Genomic DNA, 25,245 nt, shown 5'->3' on the forward strand with positions numbered 1-25,245 from the left:
TCAGTCTAAGCCTGACCCATAATCCATCAAATAACAGTAATACTTCTTCGTTACTCCAGTTTTCCAGTGTGTCACCATTTGGATTAATCATTGGACTAGGAATCTGCTTTAATTTTCTACGTTGAACAGAAGCACTCACTTTTATATCTGCTTCCAAGACATATCAAGGTGTGTTGCTGCTAAGTGACATCTTGTTAATGACATCTGTGCATTTGTGATTCATTCCTAGGATCTATTGTTGTTAACCACTCAGCCGGTATCTTCACTCGTATCAAGGATAATGCCTTAATTTGATAAAGACCTTTATTCTCCTAGTATTATAATATATTATAGTCTAGTGAGACTCAACATTGACTCTTTATGGAAAAAAACATCCACAACTGAATATGTTTTCTCTGTAACCTGTACTGTACTATGTAGGGTCAATAATTGGACAAAGGACAAGCATTTTAATGGAAAACATGCCTTTTTGCATGTCGGAGATCACTGTATAAAAAAAATATAGAAAACACTTCTGAGGTGCACTGCAGATTACTGTCAATGGACAATATACACATAGTATATTATAGTAAAAGACAAGTGGGGTGGGATTTTAAATCAAACTGTATCAACTGTACAGTATATTTCAGTTGCCCAGCAACCAAAGCCATGGCCACAACATATATGTCTCCTGTTCCTTCCTATCAGTAGTGCAGAGGGCATTGTGTGTCCACCTGATGTGTATCCGTATGAATGAATACTTGAGTTGACCTTGGATGGTGGTTATCTGTTTATTCTCTATTTTTCCCAGTCCAGGACATTTTAGGATGTCTCACTTTTGACCAATTAGCCAATTAACCCATGACAAGATTTTCTGTCATACAGTTAACGCTACACCAGGGAGCGCTTCATCCCAGCGCTTCGAAGCACTGCCCATGGGTTTTGTTTCTGTGACAACGGTGTTAAGATTAGTTACATAGCTACACAGCTACCAACAAGCTTACACGGTACACTGATAAAAGCACAAAATGGGCTTTGCTGTGTTTGTTCTGATAGCTGCCTCAACAGGAGTGACAGGGATGACACCCACGCTTGAATGAAAAGTTCAGAGATTATCAACTAGAAGCGTGTGCTGCATCACAGATGTAATGTATACTTTTTTGTCATATCCAATGTGTCTGATGTGCCAGGTGTGCTGGCATAGTGAGCACTCACTGTACCAGAATGGGAGACATCTGTTGCCAGGAGACAAGCAGCTGTATGTAAGAGGCAGTATAACCATCACATGATGTCAAATAAGTCTGAGTCTTCCCCCGAAAAAGAGTGCTCAATATAGTCTGCCACACGTTCTATTCTATTATATATATTATGCCAGCAGAAACACGTGAATGAGCCTAAATGAACACATATAGTGGAGTAAGTGGGAAACAGTATGTAGGTACACACACGCACATGTTCTTCCTCTCATAATAATCATTAACCTGAGGAACAAATGACAACATACCCTGTTCTGTTACATGTTTGTTATTGTGTGTGTGTATGTGTGTGTGTGTGTGTGTGTGTGTGTGTGTGTGTGTGTGTGTGTGTGTGTGTGTGTGTGTGTGTGTGTGTGTGTGTGTGTGTGTGTGTGTGTGTGTGTGTGTGTGTGTGTGTGTGTGTGTGTGTGTGTGTGTGTGTGTGTGTATTGTTTTCATGTGTGAGTATTAGCCTGTGATCTCTAATGTCCCATGTGCATTATCTCTCCCTCCACCATATTAACAGTCACCCCCTCTCTTCTTGCTCTTATTAGCTCCTAGTCTCTAAATGTCAACAAAATGATTTGATGCTCAGGTATGGTCGGTTATTTTCTGCATCCCGATGCAGAACAAATAATTGCTTATTTTTGACTTTACAGACTATCCCACATTCTCTTACTCTTGACCCGCTGTTCCTCTTCTTACCTACAGGTGGAATATTGCTAAACTCGGGCTCTTTGTTCCTCCAGATGGAGATGATCATTCATGCCTTCATTGTGTCCCACTTGGACCCCTGCAATTCTCTTTTTTTACATGTCTTCGCAGGTAATCACTGGATCATTTAGTGGTTCAGATTCCCTCTACAAGGCTTATTACCAGGTGTACTGAAAGGTCTCACATTACACCTATTTTGACATTTTTATGTCTGCTAAACAAAAAGGGGATTTGTGGCAAAAAAAAAAGGGCATTTAAAAAAGAACGAATACTTTGATTGTTCATTTGACATTGTGGCTCCTTGACTCTCACTTATCATCTTGTTTTATGCACTTGACTTTTTATAATTGTAAAGTGCTTCGTGCTCATGAAAGCTTGGCGTCTATGTAAGAAAATTGTACTTTCTGAACTTGTCTTTCCTACTTGCTGGATGCAGACAGTACAGGAAGGAAAGAATAATAAAAGGATGGCGCACTGGGGGTGTCTTGGAGGCTGGGGGAAGCTTTGCGTTTTTCATGGAGCAAGGGATTTAGGTACGGATGTCAGGGAAAAGAGAACTTGATTAGACTAATTTATTCACGGGAGCAGGCCATGTAATTGTTCTCATATGGGGGTGACGTATTGTAGGTGTGTGTGTGTGTGTGTGTGTGTGTGTGTGTGTGTGTGTCTGTCTGTCTGTCTGTCTGTCTGTCTGTCTGTCTGTCTGTCTGTCTGTCTGTCTGTCTGCCTGCCTGTCTGTCTGTCTGTGTAAGGGTCAATTTGTTCGACGATGCGCCTGACTCAGCTTTGTTTCGATAAAACAATGATAGTCAAGTAATTTCTCAGTTCCACAGTAAAATAAAATACTTTAGAAAAGAAGAGGCAGTCATAACTTCTTCAGCACTTAAAAGAAAGAAAAAGTAAATCTATAATATAACTAATTGTTCTAATTATCAATTAAGTGCTCATTTTCTTCTACTAATAGATTTGAGATTAATGCAAGAGGTGTCTTTGCAAAGTCATTTTCAAAAATCTATATTAAACCTTTTCCAAAGCTGTCATGGAAACCTCTTTGCTTTCTAGTGAAGGGTGGCTTGTCTTTGAAGTGACCCAGCTGTCTCTCTTTAAACTTTAGATCAGTAATCCCGCCAAAGCTTCACATCTGATCTGCGGAACCGCCAGCAATCTTGGCCGACATTACTGCCTTTAAGAGACTGTAGGGCACTCAGTTTTGAGCCTAGGTATTATTATTGGTATTAGATGAAAATAGACAATCTAATGAATCCATTGGTACCAACCATGACATGCTAGCTCAAAGAGAAGGGGGCTAAAATTATCCAAAGTTTGGCTAACTTTTGGTGAGGAAAACATACATATTTGACCTCTGATCTCAAGGTATCGAAATTAAAAGCAATCATATGGGTACCCACGTATCTCCTATTAACATACATTTACACTTTATGCCAATCTCATGCAGATTGTGTCATAAATCACACAATGTGTTATTTTCGCCTATTCTAAAATGGTGTTTTTAAATATTTCTTCATCCTGGGGTCTCTAAACGGTGTTGGAGTCGCATGAATTGGGTCTAACTGAAAATCTGAAACTCGTTTGGATCCAATGAACCCACTGTGAAGTAGCTATTTCATTGTAGTAAGACCATTTAACATTTAGTCTGTTCTCACTGACATAGGTTAATAAAAATAACCTTAATTTTGAAAGAAAATTGAAATCAATGAAATGCTTTAGTTCCAAATTATATTTTTACATTATTATTATTATTATTATTATTATTATTACTACATAATATCATTACTTGAGTGTCTTGCAGTTTGACAAATTAAGTTTCTGACCCCTGCTTTATGTGATCACCCTGATAAGACCACACTTAAATAACGCTTCGATAAATGTCATACACTCTCTATTCCTCTCACTCCTTTCGCTCTAAAGACGCTGGGTCTCAGACTTAGCGCTGTTTCAACACCTGTGACTTTATCTCCAAGCTAGCTGCTTGTTGCCCTGGTTACAGGTGACACTGGAGCCAAAGCCCTGCGGTATTTAATTCACAGCGACATCACAGGTTTTACACATTTCATTCAGCTTACAGTACACAAAGTCCTGAATGGGCCTGATCAAACGCAGGATATTAGTCTCAGATCAGAGGACAGGCCAGGAGAGGAAAAGAAGAAGAAATCAGTCGACCAATAAGCTACTTCTCATCGACAAAGTAAAGATGCATACATGCCAATGAGCATTAACATGAGAAAAAAGTTCTAACACTGCGGTTTACATCCTGAACAGAGGGAAATTATAGCAGAAAGATAATAAGGACTAAGGGTTCCCAAAGTGCAACACATTCCTTCATTTTTCCAGTCTCATTTTTTTCCAGGGGTTTGAAATCCCAGTATAAATACATATTGAGGAGTACTTACAATAGTGGTGATGGTGGTAGGAGAGGGGGCTAACTCAGCGGGCTATAGGAGACTGCCGCTGGCTGACTATATGACTGTGTGGCTACTTGTACAGCTGATCTAGTGTGTATGTGTACAAACATGTTGTCAACAGCAAAGTGTGTTTGTGCCCATACTGTTGATCCAGTGTGTGTTTTCACAAATGTGTAGTGTGTACGTGAATATTAGCAGCATTTATCCCTCTTTCTGTGTGTGTGTGTGTGTGTGTGCGTGCGTGCGTGCGTGTGTGCGTGCGTGCGTGTGTGTGTGTGTGTGTGTGTGTGTGTGTGTGTGTGTGCGTGCGTGCGTGCGTGTGTGTGCGTGTGTGTGTGTGTGTGCTTATTTGATGTGGCTTGGCTGCAGTGATGTTGGGTTGTTTGAGAACTTCCCAAGAGCAGGCTGCCAGGCCAAAGAACTGAGCGGGCAGAGACAGCTATTGTTTTGGTAAGGCATCCTGGCCATGATTGTGTGTATGCATGTGTGTGTGAGAGAGAGATGCAAAAGGAGAAAGAGGGCTTAATGTGGAGTACTTGCTATGCTCACTGCTATTCTAGCAGTGCATAGCCTTTTCCATTCTGGCTTTAAACACAAGAGCATGCACATGTGTGTGCACACGCACACACACATACACACACACACACACACACACACACACACACACACACACACACACACACACACGTAACAACGTAACATACAAACACTCCATCCTCACAACCACATTAGGTGAGGGAGTTCTCAGGGAAAGGTTCTTTGTCCAAGTTGAATCCTTCACCAAACCTCTCCCTCCACATTCGAAACCACACATCAAAATTCGATCAGCTTTCCCAAAAACATCTCAACACTTTGGATGCTCATAGTTTGCTGGTTTACAGTTGTACAAATATGATTTCAGGATTAAACTGCTTTTGGTGCAAACAAGCCAACTCAGCATTTCAACCTCAAGCACTGTTTTAAGGTCACTCATATTATACTCATATATCACATTTTAAAGTGGAGTTTGCTGATTTTTCTCAGGAGGCGACCCCACAGAACTGTCCTTTACTTAACCTTTAAATGTTTTTACTGGCACTTTTGCTCAGTAGGAACTACAATGGTGGCCAGCTGAAGGTTCTGCATTTCCTGCATTTCTAAATTTCCATTACAATAGCCCCCTCCTATGAAGTTATAAGACTGTAGGCGAGTGTGTCAAGCTCCCCCGATTGGCCTTAACCAATGCAATGATCAGGCATTCCTCGTAACCCGTCAAACATCAGATGCGCGGGTCAGTGTGGCTAAACAGGAAAAAAAGACTGACTGACTAGTGAACTGATTGACAAGTTGATACTCCTTATATGTTGTTTAACTTTATAACGATTCTCATCCCTAATAAAAAAAAAAAAACACTTGTCCACCAATACGGAGTAGTGTCCAACCCTCATTTAACCTAGGTCAAGAGCACGGTGGTAATCCCGGGCTAGATTATTCACATTGACTCATTCAGGTTGACCCCTAACACTGGTTAAACTCACGTCACTTTGTCCGTCTGAAAGGGGTGTTTGTGGGTGTGTTTCCCTGATCTAATGCCCCAACACTAACTTTCTCGTCTACTAAACCTAATCCTAATAATTTAAACCGTAACCCAGAATCTTTAACTGGAAAAATGTTTACTTTCTATCCTTAAGATAGACCTTCGGTTCTCACAAGTATAGAAATGCAAGAAAGCCGCACACATCTCCCTCGGTTCCCTTCTCCTTTCCAGCATAAATAATCCCCTCAGTCTGCTGGCACAACCCTGATTGGAATCTCGACGCCATGCTCAATTGTGGGTTGATGGGGGAAAGTGGGGTGCCCTGTGTGTGCGTGCATGTGTGTGCGTGCATGTGTGTGCGTGCGTGTGTGTGTGTGTGTGTGTGTGTGTGTGTGTGTGTGTGTGTGTGTGTGTGTGTGTGTTTAAAGCTGTTTCAAGGCCAGAATCATAATACCAGATGGCCTAATGGAGGTGGACAGGGTGTCCACCTCCATTAGGCCAGGCCCCTAAAGACATCAGTTTAGAACTAAGGCTGGCACACAGATCTCCAACTAAGGACCCACTTCAGCTATTCAGAGTCATTCAATTAAATGATAGCATATTATTTACTGTTATTAAAGAGATGAATACATGCATACTCTCATTTTCACTCCTTTCATTTGCCATTTAGCTTCTCAGAGAGTGAGCCATAAACCCTTAAGGGCTGGCAGATGTGCACTGATACAGGGGGTTAAGAACCAGGCTCCACAAGGTTTGATCAGCTTTTCGGTGTCCTGGAGGAGACCAGCTAGAGTCTTGTGATTTTATGGGTTTTGTAGACCGCAGTGATAAGGCTTTCAGGTCCAATCACACAAGTCCTGCTCCCTAGACACATGAACATTCATTACTTTACTTTTTATCGCCCCTGGATTGCAACCGACTTAGAAATCAGAGTCAAGGCTTCTGCTCACCTTGGATTTTGGGAGTACAATAACTGATAGTATATAAGTGCCTTCATACTGTTTGTGTGTAGTGTACATGTCTGCTGGTACTATATTACACACGCTGCTGTATTCAATTGGGTGTTACCACATCTATCCAATGTGATAGCTATTAAATTACCCTAGATCAGTTTCCTGCAAATCACATTATTATCTCATCCTACCTAACTGAAAGAGAGTGGAAAGAGAAAGCTGTCTGTGGCACCGCTTGCGTTGCTCCTCCCCTCTTAGTGGTGTGGTACTCCAGCTACAGCCTCTAATAGTTTGCTGGCTTCCATGCGCTTGTCAGCTCAATTCAAGATTAATTTGACTGCAGATCCATCATCCATATGTCTCACTGTGTTGAGTCAGCCTTATAGCACACATCAAACGCAGAGGGGGGACACAGAGGGAGCTGTATCAAGCCAAACACCACAGGGAGCCAACCAAAAGTGAAAAAAGGCATCAAATTCCTCCCTCATTTTTGTCTCCCTGACAATTTCTGCGTGTGCCTATTCGGTGGAAAACAGGAGTGAGAAAGAAGGACATAATAAAAGGGAGAAAAAAGGAAGATGAAACTAATGTGACTCAAAGGCGTACAAATGAGAGGATGAAGGGAAAGGAGCAGAGATGGAAATATCTCTGTTTACCGTAGTGGGTAGATGAGCAGTATCTGAAAATATGTGCGTAGGGTGATAACAGAGTCCCCTGTTCAGGCGGTTATTGTTAAGATGTATTTGTCAAGCAATGAGCTGGCTGTTAAAAGCCGCCCCTCTGCTAGAAGAATTGTCCCTCATATTAACACTGTGTCACTCATTGTATAATTTTGGTGCGTGATTTCAGGCAATTTTATAGTTATAAGGCGCAAGCCAAAATCATTAGACTCCAGAGTGTATCAGGTATTATGCAACTGCTATGATATTGCCTCTTATTTATCAACCCCCACTGCTACCAAGGATTAAACATTGCGCTTTGAGCAGTTCAGATAGTGTTCCCGTATCACAACTGAAGGAAAAGCTTGTTAGCTTGAAGAAATATCAGTATGTTTTATTGGTGAGACCTCAGTCCAAGTGAAATAAAAGCGGCCTCAGCCATGTAGAGAGACGTACACACAGACATGGGTTTGGATGGAGATGCTGAGTGGAAAACAAGGCTTTCTTTGACCAGATTTTAATTAGCAATGTTCATAGCTTGGCTGCTTTCTTTTATGATTGGAACACTGAAAGCCTTTTTGTTTGCTTAATGAAACACATTGAGGGGTATGTTTCTGAATTAAACTGTGTTTGTGTATGTGTGCGTGCATCCATTTCATTTGCATGTATCTGTTATATGGGTGGGTGCCCACATTCTTTTTGGAGTATTAGAGTTCTATTGGCAGGGATACGAAGCCAAAGCAGGAGACAGAGATGAAAGAAATCCTACTGCTTTGTTTTCCCTCCTTTCCAAAATAGTTGTTTTAGGTAGGCAGCCATTGCCCATAATTGCTGAAATAGGGTCAGGTATTTGTCTGTCCTGCTTATGATTTACTATCGTGTCTGTGCCTTAGTAATCTGAAATAAAATCTGTGGTTAAGAGCAGCCCAAACTCAGACAGACCACATAGATTGTGTAATGCATAGCATTCTGCTGGTTCCAGTGGGATCCCTTTATAAACACATCTAACACAAAACCCTTTGTATGATCTAAGAAGCTTTGCTTAGCATACTTGTCATTTTATTTCCCATTAATCAAACATGCAAATGTCATGTATGGTATCAGCGGGACAAGGGTGGCAGGTACCCAAACAGTTAGTAAATGTATTGCTCTAAATAACAAGGATTTTCAATCATTTAGAAATGATGGTACATTAAGAAAATACAAATAAAATTGTATCACTTAGTATAAGAAGTCACTTGAAGGACTTTAAGTACTTTACCATAACAATAAATATAATTATTAACACCTTAGGGAATGAGGCTTGTTAGTATTTATACACATTTATAATTTAGTAGTATGAACTGTTAAACATCTTTGAGCCGTAGTGTTTTTGCTAGAATTCCATGTGGTCTTAACTCTCAAAATAGCAGTGGGTTACTGAGGCTATGAGCGGGGGTCAAAGTGCACAGTCGATAGCTTTGTGTACTGTGAGCAAGAACAATGAGTTCTTTAGCAGAATTTGTTCTGCACATGAATACCTCTGAACAGTTAATTGCTGCCATGGCAACAGAACAGAGGGAAAGTGACATTAGGTGAGCTGTTTGCAAGAAAGCGATCCTTCGCAGTGACAGTGTGAAAGTGTGTGTATGTGAGTGTAGGTCAACATTTTCTCCGTATCACCGCACCAGCCATTCAGTGCTGACAAAAGCACTCTTGTGCTGCAGGATTGGGGAAAGTTACTAATGCTGGCAAGATCATAATCTAAGTCACATTGCCTTGAGCCAGTGGTGGGCTTTTACCAACAGGGGTTCTAAGAGAGAGAGGGGGGGGGGGGTCCAGTGCCCCTGTGATATTAAGCCTTTGCATCCTTATTGAAAGATTCAGTCCTCTAAGTTAAAAATTAAGGTTAATGTACCTGTGATGTTATTTTATACCTGAGGACATTGAATTAAGCAAGGTCGTGTTTCATTGCTTAAGAGTAGAGAATTGTGTTATTTCTTCTTTCAGAAGTTACATAATTTACTTTAAGGTTGTTGTTTATTAATTTAAACGTCAATCCATTAATCTACACTTTAAAGGTACTTTAATCCATTTTTAATTAAGGTGAAGGTTTAAAGGTTTTACATTTTAAGGGATTGTTATCCCTTTAACAACAATTACCATTATAAACCTAGTCATAATAAAGCAGGTTTACTGTATAATATGTAATTCCCCTGTGTCTCCATGTCTCCGGTCGGTGTCCTGGACCATCTCTGGTGCAAAGAAAAAAAGAGATTAGACTGAAGCTGCTGATACATCCCCTTCATCACACTGCAGAGAAACAAAGGCTGCAATCCAAATCTCCTACTTTTATTACTTACTGCAGCTGCCCTTACAAAGTATGTACTATTGCATGCAGTATCCTACAATTGGGACATACTACTTGATCATAACATTGCGCCTTGAGCTTTGACACTTTTGCTCATATATGCCATGCAAAGGATTTTGGATCAGAGCTGCCAGAAAAGTGGGGTGCCCACAAAGTCCAGAGTCCTCGCCTCAGAAGCCCGCTCAGCTCAGCTGTCCTGTCAAATAAAGACATACAAAGCAACAAAAAAAAAAAGCAGAAAGGGCATCCTGGTATTTTTTTTGCATACTGCATTTGCCATATGTACTGGGACATACTAAATCTTTTTTTCTGGCACACTAAATAGTATGGTAGTATGCGTATTGGAATGCACACAAAGTTTACAGTCCCTAACATGTTCACACTGATTCATTAGGCTCATTCAAGACATTCACACTAAGAGACACCTTTACATACAAAAGCATAAAAATCACAAATCTCATCCTCATGGTGGTGCTAGAATAAAAGTCACCAAAGTCAGTAGAACACAACGTCTGGGAACCATGAATATCTGTGCAACTTTCATCCTCTTGACACCATGGATATCTGTTCTAAATTTCATGGCAATCCAATAGTTGGCGAGACATTTCACCAAGAAACAAAAACATCACACCTCAGCAACACATATCAGTAAAACAGATTCCAGTAAAGTAACATTGAAGCTATAAAAGACAGCTTGTGAGATCAAGAATAAGGATACGTTTTCAGTTGGAAGTGAGATAGTAAAATGCATTATTTTATTTTATTTTTACATTTTATCTCTGTACTTACTTAGCTTTATTCAGAGTCAAATAGAAGGAAGATAGAAATGAAAGCTTCTACTGCAGAGCTGCTGTCCAGCATGCACACATGCTGTGCAGCTTCGCTCAGCAAGTGATCAGAATCCGTTCTGCATGTGATCTAAAATGACTTATTAGACTGTATTCAATGAGAGAAGGGCAAAGGGGCTGAGGTTTTAGATGGGGAATGGGAAATGACAAGGGACTGACACCTAGAGGTTTGCCTACTTTGGATTTGTAGGTCTAAAGGATTTCTCTTCTAAGAGGACTGGGCAGCCTGGCAGGTTGCTAAGCACTATTAGATCCTATATATGCACTGTGTGTGTGTGTGTTTGTGTGTGTGTGTGTGTGTGCGTGTGTGTTTGTGTGTGTGTATGTGTGTGTGTGTGTGTGTGTGTGTGTGTGTGTGTGTGTGTGTGTGTGTGTGTGTGTGTGTGTGCGTGTATCTCACATGGCTTGAGGGTCACATCATAGCCTCAGTTCTATAAGAAAAACAATCAATCACTGAATTCTTAAACTGTAATCAACACCAGGAAAATGAAAGAGAAAATATAATTCTGATGAGAGGATAATCGACTGGGATATCCTGAGTGGGCCTCCAAGGGGATTGCATCACCGCAGTGTGCCTACTGTGATGATGTTATCGGGGACAGCTGCATGGGGTGGAGCCAGGGGTCGAAGCTCTCAGTGAGCCAAGAGGCAGCCAGTTGCCAGCAGATCCCCTCCGCTGAGACCCACCTGCTTCGCATGTCCATTTTTCCTCTAAACCCCTCAAAGGGATTCCCTGAGTCCTCTTCTGTGTCCACTGGCCCCCGTGTCTTTCAAGTCATGATCCTATGTGTTTTCATGCCATTGAAGTCATTATCCTATGGTTGTGTTGTGTCATGCGTTTGATCCAAAAGTTTGTTTGAAGTTTTACAGGGAACTCTTAATGTAACTATTGGGCATAGGCCAAACCTATTAAATCTATATAAACCAAGGTCGCCAATTATTAATAACCAATGATGATCCAAACCAAGTGAGTCTATTTATGAATCTGATTTTCTCAGACCAGTAAAATCTACAGTTTATGGAAAGGGACATTTGCATCAATGGTTTGTAGTAGCTGGCATAGAGCAGTGCTACTAATTTAATTAAAAGCCCTTGAAGCAAAAGCCCAGCCTAACTTAATACCATCAATTAGGGGTTGCTCTGCCATCTGACTAAAATCCCACACCCTGTTTGTGTGATTCATACAGGAAAATATGCTTCTTTGTCTTCGAGGTCAACCAACTCTTTGGAGAAGCTGGCATAGGGTCAGGAAACAGTAGTTGAGGGTGTAGGAGTGGGAACGAAGGCAGTACAGCCAGGGGGTTGTTCTACCAGATAAGCCATAGCATGAGGTCATTTTGAATGAGAACTTGTTTATTTTCATCTCAGCTTATGGCAATGTCTTTATAGTGCAACAGCTGGCCTTTCAAGGAATCTGTTTTTGTAGCATGAGAGAAAATGCTAGAAGAGAATGATTCCCAGTTGTAAAAGCCTTTATAGATATTAAATGTGATCATAATGTAGGTGCATTGATGTAATGCCCACTATCATTCTGTACCAGGCTGAATAAATATTAAAATGTACTCTTCATTTGCCACATTTTTGTCTTTAATTTTAGAAGTTGGTGTTTGGAGCAGGGCTCTTAGTCAATCAATAATTTTGGTCTTAAGGCGGTGAAGTTGACAGTCTTCTTTTAATAAAAGTCTGGCCAGCCATGAGCGACCGTTACAATAGTTTTTGCGGTGTGTCCCCATCAGTTAGCACTAATCGGCTGTCATTAGGTGTTTCTTGTTTGCGTGTTGAATCGGCCACAGAGCTGTCTGAGCCCGTTGAAGCCCATGGGTGAGACGAATCAATCTAGTTGGCAGTTCAGTCAGTGCACAAGAAAAGAAACGGATGTGAGGAAAGTAAACAAATGGCTAAAGTCAAGTCTAATCTGAAAATGGGCAAAGTTGCGGAGTGCAGTGTGCCAAGGTGGGCCAAATAACGCCGGGTACGAAGCTACCAAGCTAGCTAGACTACTTTGCCAGGAATGAAAGCTGAGAATGGCAGCTTGGAGATGGAGTTACTTAGTAGCTGCATCAATCACAATTTAGGCAGCACAAACCACAACACCAGGTTTCACAGCAGACTAGAGTGCAACAGCAGTGCTGGGTCTTACCTGAATGTTTTTATGGTTTTGACACTGAACTCTGCAGGAGACTGACATTTATGTGTAACGTCACTATCTACAGCACTGCCCATGATTATCTTGAATTTGACTGTTGAGAAATAATAATGCTAACATATAAATAAATATTGCTACAATTTCACTCACCTAAACAACTGGAGCACACAATGTTACTTCTTGAACGTTCCTTTAGTCCAACTAAACACACAGAAAGCCACATTATTTGTCCATTGTCTGGATGAATAATGACCGGAAAGGTACCATCGGATGCGTCCATCGAGTCAGTTTAGTATCCATGCACTAACACCACAAACATGGCCCAAGAGCTGAGGTGTCACTGAAGGTAGCAGAGACATGCTGCTAGCAGCTAACGTTAGCCTTCTGTGACAGGAGCCACCTCCCACTCAAAGCAGCCACACCTTTAATTATGCAGAACTTTAAGCCTAAAAATAATTAGGTCAATTATTAAAAAATTCTCACTACAAACAATTGCATACTATAAGCATTTTTTACCAGGCTATAAACATGTTTATTTCTGCTGTAAAGCTGTACATTTTAACATGGAGCTCTACCGGGACTCACTTTTGGAGACAGCTTCAAGTGGCCACTCGATGCACTGCGGTTTTTGTCCCTTTGGCTTAATTTCTCAGACCCGGTGGGTACCGCTTGGCCTTGAGCTGTCCTATCAGTCTTCTGGTTTCTCTTTTCAAATCATCATTACAGACTACTGCCACATGCTGGTATGGAGAGTTACTTCTTCTAACACTGGCATAGAAAGTACGTGCTAGTTGGCCATCTTTGCTGTGTGTCCAAGTGCCATTTTTTTTTTTACCAGAAAAGGGCGTAGTGAGGCGATGCAACAGTCGGCCTTCAACAACACCAGTTCTTTTAAGTCAGCTTGGTGTGCCCCTGCCATTAGTCCACTTGGATTCTTTTAGCCAGTAAGTCCATTTTTTAATGCTTTTTTTAATGCTGAATTACTTATTTAGCAATGAATTGAATAAACATAAGATTTAAAGTGGTGCTGTTGCATGATTCTTTAAGGAGACACTCAGTTTTACAGATCTGTCCATTAAATCAACTAATCAATTAGTCAACAAAATCGTTTGAGCGTTATGTGACTAACAGTTTCTTTAATCTGAGACAGCCATAGTTCAGAGAACATTGATTTGAGTCCTGTCAAGGATGTGGATTCTGTCTGTTTTAAGAGAGGAATGATATAGAATTTTGGCATTGAGGCAATCTTATTATGAGACATTTACTTTTATATCAGTTTGGAAAAGAGGAGACAATGTTCCAAGCTAGGAAACAGAAAGCCCAGCTGGCATGGATTTCACTTTAATTTCCAAGGTCACAGGAGACTTTTCTGCACACCTGTGGGAACGTTTACAAGTCTGTGATGCAACAAAGGTCTCCATCCAACGGAATCATTCTCTCAGATCTGATCAATCTCTCATCGAAGCGTCACAGAACACTCACAGACCCTCTGTCCTCTTTTAAAAATAGAGCACTCTCCTGGACAAAAACGTATAAATTGAGCATGTGGCATTTGTGCCAATATGGCAATTGAATTAGGTGAAACTGAATGCATCACCGCACTGTCATTCATTCATGACTCTGTTCAATAATCAAAGCAACGGCATGAACAATTGTACACGGTTTCATCAGTTTTGTTAAATCAGAGCCTTATGTGAACTGTTCTTTCTGCAGCATCTCACATGGCGATGGCAGACACAAACTTTGTTTTTGAGTGACAGGGTGCACCCCAGCAGTCCCAGCAGTGTGCTCCTCTATTCAACCATCCCTTGAGCGTGTCTCCAACAGAGCTCACCATGGAGACTAAAACACTTTTTGGCTCAGGTTGAGAGGAGATCTATGTATGTGTGCGAGTGCGTATGTATGAGTCATTATTAGGGATGTTTTATCATTTCAAAATTAAATGGAAGCAGGTGAGCGAGGAATGTCAAACAATACTTGGGCATCATCATATGTAATCCTCATTTTGAAAAAAGTGTTCATGGCAAGATAGCAGGCGATTTCAAGAATGCATTTTAGATTTTTCTTTTCCCACATATTTTTATTCAATTTGGCTAATTAAGTCTGGTATTTTTTTGCATCACACACTCTTTTGTGCTCCGGCAATGTTCCTCTGTGTGCCTGGCTCTTTGGTAGAGAATATTATTACATTTTGATTAGTCCCCACTGTTACCACAGCAATATTGCAATGCTGAGTCTCATCAAATGTATCCCGTGCTGGAATGGAATAAATATTACATTTCCTGTTTTTAATTTTGAGCGAAAAGTTGAACTGGGACATTGGCAGCCCAGTAGAGAAGATTAAAATGTGTTTGTGACTTCACTTTTTTTCTGTGAAAAAGATTCAGAGAAAATTAGGCAGGAAGTATGCGGCTTTCCCTGAAGCCTAATGTTTCCTCTGGGAACTGCAGCTTTGTTACACTGTTTATCAACTTCATGGACTACATTTCCACTGAGTATTGTGATTTCTACAAAACTGAGTTTAGTTTAAGGCACAAGATAATCCATTTGACTTAGACATTTGTGTTATCCATCAACATTTAACCTTGGCTGAACATTTTTAGTTTTTGGCACTGAAGACTTTGTGTAGTACTGTAGATGATAAACCCTCAGTACATATGAAGTCTATATGTGCTCTTATTAGAAACTATTTATACTGAAAACTGTGTGGGAGTGGGGGGGGGGGGCACTGATGTTAATTGCTCCTGAACTCCAATGCAAAAATGTACAATGTATGATGAGGGAATATGGTGCTAGAATGAAGCTTTCTCAAAGATTGCCCACGCAATAGGCCAATGGGCCATGTCTAAACCAGTCGATCTTTTTCTGATCCACTTATTTTTCTTCTGTCCCCAAGGTCAGAGTCAGGAATCTCCAAATTTACCCACCGTCTATCCCTCAAAGAGCGTGTTGCCAAAACAGAGAAGACTTCTACGGACAAACCTCCATCCTACAGGAGACGATCCCTTAGTGTGGACTGGTAAGACCAAAGACCATATCTTAATCTCTTTAATCACAGTCTTTCATGATCCCTAAAAATGAAAGGTTGTGTTAGTGCACTTGCCCTTACCTACCTCAGACCAGAGACCCTTGTATATGGATTTTAGGTTGTCAGGCTGTGATGATTAGGATATAGGACTTAATAAACTGGTATCAGAAGCAGGTTTTAAGCAGCGTCTTTCATTTATCACAACTGAAATCCAAAAAGTAACGCCTATCAAGGGAGAGACAACTGCCGTAGGGCCTTGCTATGATGTATCTCTGTAAAAAGCAAGGCTGAGATCGATGAGGATTGGACGTTTGGTGTTTGGGGCGGGGACAGAGAGTGGGCGGAGTGGTGATAGGGTACTGCTCGGTCTCTATGTCTGGGTTTCGTTGGAAAGCGCCAAGCAGCTCCAGTGGCGCCGGCTCATCTTGCTCTTGTAAAGCTCCAGTCCTCAGGCAGCCGATGAAAGGAGTTTGAAAGCTTTCCATCACGAGAACGCCCTCCCGTCCACACCCATGGGATTCCTTCCCAGTCTCCCCTCTTGTTGCATGGCCTCCACTCATTTATCTACCCATCCATCCTGCCGTTTATCCATCTGGCATCCCCCTGAGCTTCCTGCTTTGTATTCTTGGCTCTTCCTCTATACTTCTCACCATTGGGAAAATAGCTCCGGGTCAAAGCGGATCTTACACTTCCTTTGCACTTAATTTTGTCAAGTAAAAAATGTCCAAACAGTCACGGGACTAAACATGTTCCAGGTTTCTTATTGCTGTGCGGGGACTACAGTAGCTATTCAGTAGAGTTACTTTGCGGTTTGTGGAGTTACAGGTGTGCGATTCTCTGAGGTCCTGTTGAATCATGCTAGGGCCCGGTGTGAGGTCTTACGAGGTCTTTTGTCGGTCTTATGAGACCTACTGTGTGGTCTCGGACTGACGTTGAGATGTGTGGTCCGCCAGCAGAAATGTGGTGTTAAGTGTATGAGCGTTGCAGTGTATGTGCAGTGTGAGGTCCTTTGCTTTTAACAGCTTCATGTTTTTCTCCCATGTTGCTGGAGAGGGGACCTGGCCTTTAAAGTTCAAGCCCTGATTGATGTAGTCTGGTTTTAATGAAACACAGTGGGTAGATTGGACATGCTCATTTACGAGAGGGATGAGGGGGGCTTGGCTACAGCTGGATTCTGACTTTCTCCGTGGCGAGCCGCCGTTACAGGAGTGTGACTGGTCTTTTGTGACATAATAAACAAGGGACCCCAGGAGGAGAGATTCAAGGTTGAGGGCTGAGTCATACTACTGTGAGGTGAAACAAGGTCCTGACAAGACCAGCATGGCTCCTCTGGAATGCACAGTCATGAAAGCGTTCGGAAGGAAAACACGTGTGCTAGTAGCATCGACTTAAAACACCCCACGAACAGTTACATTTTTGGAATTGTTCAACATTTATAGCACTTCCTGTTGCCCGTCTTATTTTTCTGCAAACAAATAATTGTTAAAAGAGAGCTGGATTTTCTAAGTAGTGTAGTCCTCAAATGTATTGTGTTTGAATTAGGGCTGCCAAAATAACACATTCATTTTAATGAATTAATAACAGAAAACTTAAAACCTATTGATTTGGATGAGAAACTAAAGCAAAGCAGAAACATAATTAAATTCAAGAAGAGAAAGAGAAAAAATATTTTCCAAAGGTATAGGAATGAGAATGGGTTGTGTTCAAGATAAAGTTTAGTTTAGTGGCATAGGGTGATGTATGTTTGTCGCATAGGAATGTATGTACGTAGGTATATTCATATTTGTGTATCTACAGTATATGATAATGTTACAATTTTCTCATTAATTTAACATTTTTGGACATGTAAGATTAAATTTGTGTTTGTGAGAAATGTGTGTTTATGAGAAACGTATCATTGAGTATCTGATTAGGTTTATCGTTAATTTAGCTTATTGTTGTGTTTGTTTGTTATTTGTATCTTATTGTTGTTGTGTTTTTTTTTTTTATCCCTGCTTTTGAAAGAAAGAAAGAAAGAATTAAAATAAAAGCACAAAATAACAAAAACACTGCACCTGTCTCTCCTCTGCCAACACAGCAGCTTCCGTGGTCCGTGTAACAACTATCGATTAAGAACAGGCTCTGCTGTGTGCATGCAGTTGCACATGTCCGTGTATCTGTATGTTTTTCAATTGTCCCGGCACTCAGTGAAACACAAGAGCAAATGCTATTAGACTTCTGCACCGCCTCTAGGCCTTGACAGAGAGACATTGACCAATCACAGTCATTTAAGCATTAAAGTTGAGCAACTCATCGGCACAGCCACTGGATATGAATATGGGGGGAAACTGAATAGTGTGTGTTTCAGAAAAAATAAAAAAATGATGCGTCAGTTCAAAATAATGATGTTTTCAGTGTCAATATCATTGATTAAGGCGTATAATTGCAGCAGCCCTAGTAGCAACAGCTCGACTGCTGCGTACAGGGTGTGTGTGTGTGATCAGACATCAAAGGACAGGAGAGAAACACAGCAGTAGGCTAAATGAGAGCAAAATAATCTCACACTGAGCTGAAATGGAGTTGAATATTCAGATCCAGCCGTAAAAATGTCTATTAATTGATTCACTATCATTCTCATTTAGCAAAATCCATTAAAATAGTTTTTAATGCCTCTCACAGCAAATATGGATATATGAAGCTTGTTTAGCTCAGTGAATCACAAATTATGTAATTAATTTGCTATTTATTTTTAATCATTTGACAGCCCTAGTTACGATGTGATTTGCAAAGGCCTTTGTTATCAGGTAAAAATGTATCAGGTAGTTGTAATGAGACATTTCTATTATGTGACCCAGTCAGGGACCCTCCTTCACTCTTTAAATCAACATTTTTTTAGAGAAGGCTGACACAGGGATTGTATTAAATACCAAGCTGGAAACCTACCAGTAGTAAAGCAGTCTCAGGTGGCTTAACACTTTACTATCTATTTAGTGGGCCATTGCCGTTTATGTCGATTCAAGTCAGATACCCAAACAAACGGTGACTATTAAGGGAATTCTTAGCTGAGAAAGCCCATATACGAGCTTGAAACAGGAGCCGTTTTGTAGCATTATCAAAGTCAGTGAGAGCTGGCAGGGCCTTGGGAAAATGTGATAATAAAAGATAATGGGAGTGTTATTGTTATGGTAATCATAGTAAATGGCCTTTAGGGTATGGGTGGAGAAAAGGAAGGAGGGGGTGAGAGGGACTGTTGAAAGGGAAAGGGTATTTGCCGCCTGTTAAGATTGCTAAATGTTTATATTACAAATAATTGCAATCTACATCTTTGACATATGTGTAAAAAAAGCAATGTTTACTTCTGGTCCTCCAAAAGCCATTTGAGAGTCTTTTTTATTTTACTTCAGCCTGTTGCTGATACTGCATGTCACTAAGGGAATTGTTTGCATTATGAGAACATTAAGTTAAATATCTAAACTACGGTAATACACTCAGTCTAACATATTTGCTGCCTTGTTTCCTGTGCATGACGTGGACACGGGAGACATCCAGTAGAGTCTAAGAGTCAACACTGGGGCTATAAAGGGACACCGGTTCTGTTCCAGCACAGGGCCAGTAAATAAGTCTTTATTTCCATATCCTCTCATGGTGACAGAGAGGCAGTTCCAGCCCTTTGCCAAAACCCCTGAGTACAATGAAGCGGCAGCCACGTATTTCGGCCAAGCAGTTTTTATTTCCCATAATAGTTCCCCCGCAGTACGCCTGGAGAGGAAACTCTATACATAAGTACTTAAACATCAGCGTGTACTGTAGCATTCGGCACTCAAACCATATCCACTTCATAAATAAAAGTAGAAATTTGAATTTGGTACCACACCAGTAAATGTTTGATTGTGATGTGTGTGGTTGTGCAGTCTGCACTTGAGGGTTTAAACCCTCTCCATCCCCTGAAGGCCCCTCTCCTCTGCCTGGTGCCACCCTGTCTTCAGGGATAACTCAGGGCTGACAGCACTCTTAGGATGAAGTCCTAATGCCGATGCCAGGAGAGAAACCAGCCTCCCCTTTCCCGTAGTTGATATATTAACACACACCCAAATACACACACACACACACACACACACACACACACACACACACACACACACACACACACAAAGTGGTCTGCAGATCTGAATTTCTCCTTGATATTCATGCTCACACACATACATGAGCAAACACACATTGTAATAGTTAGCACTGTGTTGTGTTTGGTGTGCAAAGGGGGGAATGAGGGTTACCAAGTGTTAATCCTCATGAATTGTGCACAAAGGGAATAAAAAGAACATAGAGCAATCACCAAAGTCTTAGTGGAAAAAGGAGGGCAATGCTCAAGGGGCCCGGGTGTAAAGTGGTTTTGGACAGTGTGCCACTCGCCTCATTTGGTTCTAATTTGATTTAATATTCACTGTTTTTTCTTTTTCATCCCCTCTTTAGGGTTTTCTCCTTTCTTCTGTGGCTGAGAGCTGTCAGTTCAAACAACAGGGACAAATGAGGAGGTTATAGATCCTATAATTATTCTTTTTAGAAATTCTGCTCAGAACATACTTACCCTTGTGCTGGAATGTTTTAACATTCTACTTCTGCCTTCTGGCTGCATTAAAATAACATTATTCTTGAATGTATTAGACTCTAAAAAGCTTAGACACACATAATTGCGTAAATCGCTCTTTGAGTATATAGTTCAAGATGATATAGAGTGGATGTAATAATGTGCTAGAAAGGCATTTTTTTCACTGCTTCACTGAAAATACATTAGAAATGTCATAGCTCTACACACATCATATTTAAGTCGGCTATTAGAATTCTCAGTGGGCAGGTGTAAAGTCTCAGTCGTATTTTTCATCAAAACACTGATATTAATGCTTTTATTTTTTTAGGCCAACGTGGATGACAGGTCCATAAAGTGCTCAGAAAATATGAAAACTTATATCTGTGATTCCATGACAACTGAACAAACTTTGCTAATGAACAGCCGTGGCCGGAGGCATTTACGTTTCGGGTTGTCCATACGTCCGTCACATTCTTGTGAACATGATATCTCAGGAACTCCTAGAGTTAATGTCTTCAAATGTGGTACCTGGACTTGAGGTGAGGTTCACAGGGGCCCTTAAAAAATGCAAGAATCCATATTCTTATTATGCATATGACATTTCTCAAAAATGTCTAATAGGATAAAATGATGAAGTGATGACATTTTATATTCAAAAGATCAAAGGTCACCTTCACATCATAATGTTCTGCAAAAGTGCCATAACTCGTGAACAGAAGGGGAGACATTTGACCGGATACTGAATTTGTGACACTAATCCTTAAACTGTGGTGATTAGATCTTTATTGCTGCCGGGTTGAAGATGTGTGTGAAGTATCCCCGGTTCCCAGAAACATACCATTTAATTAATTATTCAAAGTCTTCACTACATATATTATGAAAGTCTGGGCAGTTTAGAAGTAAACTGCAACTTGACTGGCTGTCAGAGATACACAACTGCAAGATGGTAATTCTTAACTATTTTTAGTACTTCCATGAGGACGAAAGAGGAAACAACACAAGAGGAAACATTTTCCTCAGAACAAAACTGTTTGGACTGTTTCAGCTGTCCTGGTAAAATTGGACTTCAGCTGCTTCTTGGCCTGTAATATTAATTTGTTGAGACTGAGTTGTTGGCAAATGACGGACTATAGATTCCAGTCCACACGAGGGAGCAGAATTTCTGCTTACTTCTCTGCTTTTGGATAGGCCATGGGTTATTCTCACACACACACACACGCACGCACGCACGCACACACACACACACACACACACACACACACACACACACACACACACACACACACACACACACACACACACACACACACACACACACACACACACACACACACACACACACACACACACACACACACACACACACACACACACACACACACACACACACACACACACACACACACACACACACACACACACACACACACACACACACACACATGCATGTCCATTCGCAAATGCATGCACTCACAGAAATTAAATAGATTAAGTACACACACACGCACACACTTACATATAAACACCTACGTGCACACTTCAGATATGCATGCACCCACACACTGTCTTCTTGACTCTGGAGGCTGTGGGCCACGCTGAGGGAGATTTATGAGGCTGGCTCCCTCTTGTCCTGTGTGTCTCCGAACTTGATTCTCTGGTTTCCACTCCAAACCTCAACTCAGCACACAGACACAGAGAGACAGGGGGGTAGGCATGGTGGGTAGTGCGAGAGGGGAGAGAGGTAGACTGAAGGAGAGAAGTAAGGGGTGAGGGAGGGAAACACGATGTTAGGAAAGACTGAAATAGGTAAGGAGAGGAGGAGGGCGAGAGTGAGAATGATTGAGACTGAAGCAGATGAAATGGCAGATTGAAAAGATGAAAACTGGACGGTAGAGTTGGAAAGAGAGAGGAGAGGTTAGGAAATGGAGTATGGTAGAAAAAAAAGCGGTAAATGTAGTGTGTCGGTGTGTGTTTGTTTCTGTTTGCGTGTGTGTGCAGAGACAGACAGCCAGTGGGTCAGAGGGTTAGCACGGCTCCATGTGTTGCTTATAAGCTGATAGACAACTGAAGCTAGGGAAAATACACCCCTCTGCCTACTTTCTGTGAGCGTGCGTGTGTGTGTGTGTGGGTCAGAGGCAAGGCAGAAAGAAAATCGTCTGGGGACCCAAGAGACTTGCGGTTTGAAACTAGTCTTGGAAAATGGTTAACAGATTGAGATAGGAAGCTCAGGTAAAACAGACCTCCACACCCACGTCAGTGTACTCAACAACGGAACAGAAACACTGTGAGCCAGGAAAGAGTTTTACCTTTTCACATACTGATTTTTTTTTTTTTTTAATCAACTCTCAATGTTTCCTCCATTTACCTCACCCAATCATATTTTGCCACAACCTTCAAACCAATCCAACTGTTGCTGTCAGAATTTAAAACTCTTCCTTTCTGGGCTGCTTTCAGCTTTCACTTAAGTGTCTGATTGACACAACCTACCACCTACAGTTGTTTTTTTTCAGAGCCTGATGCAGTGTGTGTCCAGATTTGGTTCCATCAGGAATCTCATCCATCTTGATGGCTCTTAAGATGTTCGCCACTGCAAGTATCTAGACAGCATCAGGGAGTGTTCCCACATGGCTCGTGGTGACTCCAGACAAAAGGGAGACCCCACAGATAGTTAAGGATTAAAGGAAAACTAATTAATTTAACCCAGGTGTAACTACACACAAAAATATTGTGAAACTGAGTGTAAATCAGTGTTATCAGTAGTGTAGTGAGCACATGGGTCTAGGTGACTGTGGTGTAAGCAAAGTGTAAAGCCGAAATTCCACGAGACGCGGGAATGCTGCATTTCGGCAGCACCGTGGCTGCCTCAGCGGCCATTGTGCTTCTACCAGGCGTGCCGCAGAACTTCCCAGAAGCATCCCAGAAGTGTCTCTCTGTGCTGCTCTGCTAAACATGCCGAGTCTATTTTTGACGGAAGCCACGTCAAGCTGCACAGATTACCTCAAGACAGTCAGACATAAAAGAGGCACAGAGTATCCGGTGAGTTTTCAAAATAAAACACCCTGCGCAGACTTCTGATCGTATCACGTGATCAAATCACTACATCAACAAACACACATTCAACTACATAGTCTACTAACCCATGGTTGAAGCACAAAAATCAAGGAGAAAATCTCACATCTCACATTTAGCGTGTGGTTTTGTGATCTTAATTAATTGCCTAGCAAAGTAGAGGCACTGCTGAGCAAGCGCTCCACACCACCCACTGATTTAGCAATAGGGGGGAGTTGATTCAGGTGTGGCTCTGACACACCTCTCCCACTCAGACTGCTTCGTAATCATATTATCTGCACCTGGGGTGTCCAACCCTGCTCCTGCAAAGCTTCTGTCCTGCTTTTAGGTTTCTCCCTGCTCTAGAACACCTGAGTCTAATGATATGCTCATTATCAATGAAGCTTGTTAAGGGACACACTTGACCATTAGCATCAGCTGTGTTAGAGAAGGAAGAACCTTAAGACATGCAGGGCAGTAGCTCACCCCCTGGTCATGTTCTTGCTTTAAGTAGATGTTCAGTGGCCCATACATGATTTTCAGTCATGGGTGTGTCACTACCACCCTTTCAACTATTTAAGCATCCATCCATCTCTCTATTCAATCAGGAGTGTACATATTTGTGTGTGTGATCAGGCTTGTTGTCCTTTTTACGAAGTATTTTTTACACCAGAAAACTAACTCCCCCACCCAACAAACTCCCTCCACCCTATCCCAGATAAACAGCCGTGGGACTTTAAACATGGCGCCCGACCGGCGTGTGACTGAGAGAATGGGCCAACTGGTGGCTTCAGTGGCCAGGGGTCGCCCCCGCCCCTCTCCTCTCCCTGGCTGGGTGGGTGGCATATGGCGGCCCAGGCAGGGACCCCTTTGCTGTGACACAAACACACACACACACACACACTGAGAGACACACAGTAGGCCTGGAGCCACCCAGGCTGGGCCCACGATCGCCTTGGGAGACATGGTGTCACCAAGCCTCTGACAGAGGAGGGGTTGTGTGTATGTTTGTGTGTGATCCTACCTTGGAAGACCCCCCCAGCACCCCTCCCGTCCTGAGAACGTCAGCCGCTGCCTGCCACCACATCCCCATGGTGACTCCGCTGTTGTCTCTGCTCATCAAAATTAGAGAGATTTACCTCTGCATGCACACACAACACATGCACACACACAGAGCCAACAGGTGGCAGGCCTTGCTCGGCACAGCAGGCCCACTTCAAAGGTTAAACATACAGCGACTGCCCACTCTTTCCCTGCCGTTCTCCCAAGGGAGAGAGAGAAAGTGAGAAGAAGAGGACAAGATAAAAGAGGGGAAAGAGCAAAAACTGTGTAAACAGGAGAGCGATAAAGGGCTTTGGGCGGATGCAGTGTGGATGGTATATATGTATATACCTGGTGTCCACAGTTTGATCATACTGCCCAATTATGCAAACAGCTCACACTTCAAACATTTTTTGTATGACTCAAAAGCATACAAACAGAATGCCTGTAAGGTTTTCCAGTTCAGTTACTTTTGAACTAACTGTGACTAACAGCAGATGTGAACAAACCGACCTGGGTACCAGTAAGCTTAGAACAGACTTCACTCAACCAATGTTCTGGGATTATGCTGCATGCGTCACGCACAGATGAGAGAGATCACAAGAGAACAGCCTGACTCACTCAAAGCTAACAACAAATAAGGATCACCTTAGAACAACAGTGATATAAAGAGTGCCAAGCTTATCAAAAAGAGGAAGTTGTGGCAGTGGACAGTGGATAACCAAAGCTGGATGACTCCAC

General features: G+C 41.8%; 1 protein-coding gene across 1 annotated transcript in view; it reads left to right on the top strand.

Annotated features, from left to right (window-relative positions):
- Positions 1 to 25,245, top strand: part of ankfn1b (ankyrin repeat and fibronectin type III domain containing 1b) — a gene marked incomplete at both ends in the record, with an annotated part of 113,892 nt that overhangs the window by 60,839 nt on the left and 27,808 nt on the right. The window contains one exon of the mRNA XM_083932263.1: positions 15,720 to 15,842. Coding sequence (XP_083788389.1) covers positions 15,720 to 15,842 — 123 coding nt within the window. The remainder of the gene's footprint in view (positions 1 to 15,719; positions 15,843 to 25,245) is intronic.

The sequence above is a fragment of the Echiichthys vipera genome (genome assembly GCF_963691815.1).
Source record: "Echiichthys vipera genome assembly, chromosome: 18".
In the NCBI taxonomy this organism is placed as follows: domain Eukaryota; kingdom Metazoa; phylum Chordata; class Actinopteri; order Perciformes; family Trachinidae; genus Echiichthys; species Echiichthys vipera.